General features: G+C 32.0%; 1 protein-coding gene across 1 annotated transcript; it reads left to right on the top strand.

The window, feature by feature from the left end:
* The first annotated feature begins 459 nt into the window (after positions 1-459).
* Positions 460-1,287, top strand: LOC108207631 (ethylene-responsive transcription factor ERF107). Its single transcript, XM_017378067.2, has one exon. It carries the CDS (start codon positions 460-462, stop codon positions 1,285-1,287), a length of 828 nt encoding a protein of 275 aa, XP_017233556.1.
* Positions 1,288-2,912: the final 1,625 nt, after the last annotated feature.

Below are 2,912 nucleotides of genomic sequence, written 5' to 3'. Positions count from 1 at the left end.
ACAGTGTGTTAGATAATCCTTATCCAACACGCTCTGGAACGAGACCCCAGTAAAAGGAACAAGTGCGAAAGATGTATATGCATTATGCAACTTTATATATACATGAAGAACAAGTCAACCTGGCCACACTAAAACCACCTTAAGTAGAAGTTAGAACCCGTGATTACACCTCCACTTCACCAAAATTCTGGGTATGAAAAAGTCTTCTTGCAAGTCAAGGTCTCAAGGAAACAAATCAATAAAATAATAAATATAGTAGATGTAAATTACTGAGTATTAAATAATTACGTACGCTGACGAATTACGCGTACAATCTTTCGGTTTTAGCTCGCTCCTTTCGTCTTTCCCTGCATCCAAATATTCACACTCTTACGCACACATAAATTCCCACTATATAATAAGCTTGATCCAACTTACAGGTAAACAAGAGTATACCTAACCTATCTGCTCGATTTATACATGGCAACCGCAACCGAAACATCGGCCCTAGATTTAATCGAGCGACATTTGTTCCTCGACATATTTTCTCCTGTTGTTGATAGCTCCCAACTCGAAGAATATGCTAAATTTTTAGCATCAGATCCGTCTTCTTCACCTATTTCCTCATCTTCTTCGTCTTGTTTTTCATCGTCCTCGATTTCGTTATCATCGATACAAATAAATTCATGCACAACAAATTCCACGCATCAAAACAACCCTAGTGAGCATCATTTATCGCGTGATGAGAAGCTGGTCGATTTCACCAATATCGATTCTTGGTCGAAGAAAAATAAAGTGAACCCTTCGAGAGGATGTAACAAAAGCGGCGAAATCGATTTTAGGCACTATAGAGGAGTGCGAAAAAGGCCGTGGGGAAAATTCGCGGCAGAGATTCGAGATCCCAAGCGAAAAGGATCGAGAATATGGCTAGGCACGTATGTGACACCGATAGAGGCAGCTAAAGCTTACGATAAAGCCGCTTATAAGTTACGCGGCAGCAAAGCTATTCTCAACTTTCCTCTCGAAATAGCAAAATCTAGTGGCCTCCCGAATAAGCATGAAAACGAAGAGATCAAGAAAGCAAATAAAGAGAATAAAGAGAGAGTGTTGGTGCAACCGAAAGTGTGTGATAATAATAGTAGCGGTGAAGTTTGTCAACCTCCATTAGAGTCAAGATTTGCATCGTTTTGTTGGCCGGGGAGTATGGATTTGTGGGGAGATGGTGAAATGAGCATGTTAGATTTTCCTCTTCTATCGCCGTCGTCTCACTATTATCCTTCAATAGAATCTCAACATCGTATGGTTTAATCGAAGTTAAACTATAGATGGATCACATATATGAGGGATTCTTTTTTTTTATTTATTTTTCTTTACATCTTTCAATTTTTCCCGCGGATGCATGTAAATTTATTTATTTTGTGGATCTTATATGAATGGGTGTTATGGCGCTGTTGGTTTTTAACATTTATCTTTTAATACTTAAAATTTTATTTTACAAATGTATCCGTGTTACAATTACAGTTTCCAAATTCATTGTTAAACTTATAAATATATATGGATTAATATTTTTTTCGTTAAACTAGATAATAAAAAATTTTGGTAATCAAACCATGAAAACATATATTAAAACAGACATCTCCCAAGAAATATATATTTGAATTATAGCATTTAAAAATTATTACTCATAATAAAAAGTTAATTACCTTAAAATTAGAAGTAACTTTAGTTTTTAAACGAGATTTTATATTCGATTTAAAATGTTATTCTTTGTTCTTTTTTAAGAATATTCTTCATATATATTCTTCAACTCGTTACTAGTATTGACTTTTTTTAATTATAAGAAACAATTATGCTGTTATAAAACAATTTTCAAGTATTCATATATTATATTATAAATAATCATAGTATGGGAAGAATAAAATACTCCCTCCGTCTCAATACAAGTCTCTTTTAGAAAAATTATCATATTAGGAAAGCATTGTTAGATAAAATTTTCTCAATTGTACCCCTAATAAATGGTAAACTCTTATGTAACCCTCATTAATTATTATACAATTTAAAAAATAATAATTTTGAAATAATGTCACTATATTTATATTAGAAACTCAAAGTGGACAAGTATTATGAGGAAAAAATTTCTTGAGATTTTGTACCGTGAGAGGGAGGGAGTAGCGTTTAGGCTCAGAGATGCCCTTGCACCGTCATAAACTTGTGCATACCTGGATAAGAAAAAGAAAGATCTTGATCGTCTGTCTGTTTCAGTTATTTGAAAATAATAGTCATTTGTTCATTTCATACTTATATTAAAATTTTAAGCAAATGAATAAAGGTATCATATATGAATTTTTGTTATGAATAAAACTTATTACGTTATTATTTTAATTTGAAAATTAATATTTTTAATCATGAAATCACATCTCTATAACTTGCACATGCATGAAAACCATTGAAGGGATAAGTGTGCGGCAAAGATTTACTTGTGCAGTTGTGCTTTGAATGGCAGCGTTGAACAGGACACCGGCGAATATTAGAACTCGGTTGTGCAAGAATGGTACGTACTACATTGAATAAGGCGTAACTTCGATGATTATCCTATTTGACATAATATTTTATTAATAATGAGGATTTACTTTTTTATATATATAAAATATTTAATGACTTTTTTGTTGAATTAAATATGTCAATATTAATAACTTTTAATAAAATATTTATCCTCACAAATTAAAATTATAATTTTATATATTTTTATAAATAAATATTAAAATTTCTCAAATGAACTGATAGGTTCACTACTAGGTCGTACTATACTCAAATAACTGGTTATGCGACTGACAAAAAAATTCTGGTTCTGCGATAAGAGGACGAAATCAAAGACCAACAATAGATTATTAAAGCATGTTCTTCTTACTTGAATTATAAATCAGTCAATGCGG

This window comes from Daucus carota, chromosome 2, assembly GCF_001625215.2.
Source record: "Daucus carota subsp. sativus chromosome 2, DH1 v3.0, whole genome shotgun sequence".
Lineage (NCBI taxonomy): Eukaryota > Viridiplantae > Streptophyta > Magnoliopsida > Apiales > Apiaceae > Daucus > Daucus carota.
Note: the sequence above shows the minus strand (reverse complement) of the source record. Positions and strands in the feature narration are given on the sequence as shown.

Bases quoted from the DNA above. Each gene is read 5' to 3' on its own strand.
- LOC108207631 (XM_017378067.2), top strand. From the start codon at position 460: ATGGCAACCGCAACCGAAACATCGGCCCTAGATTTAATCGAGCGACAT.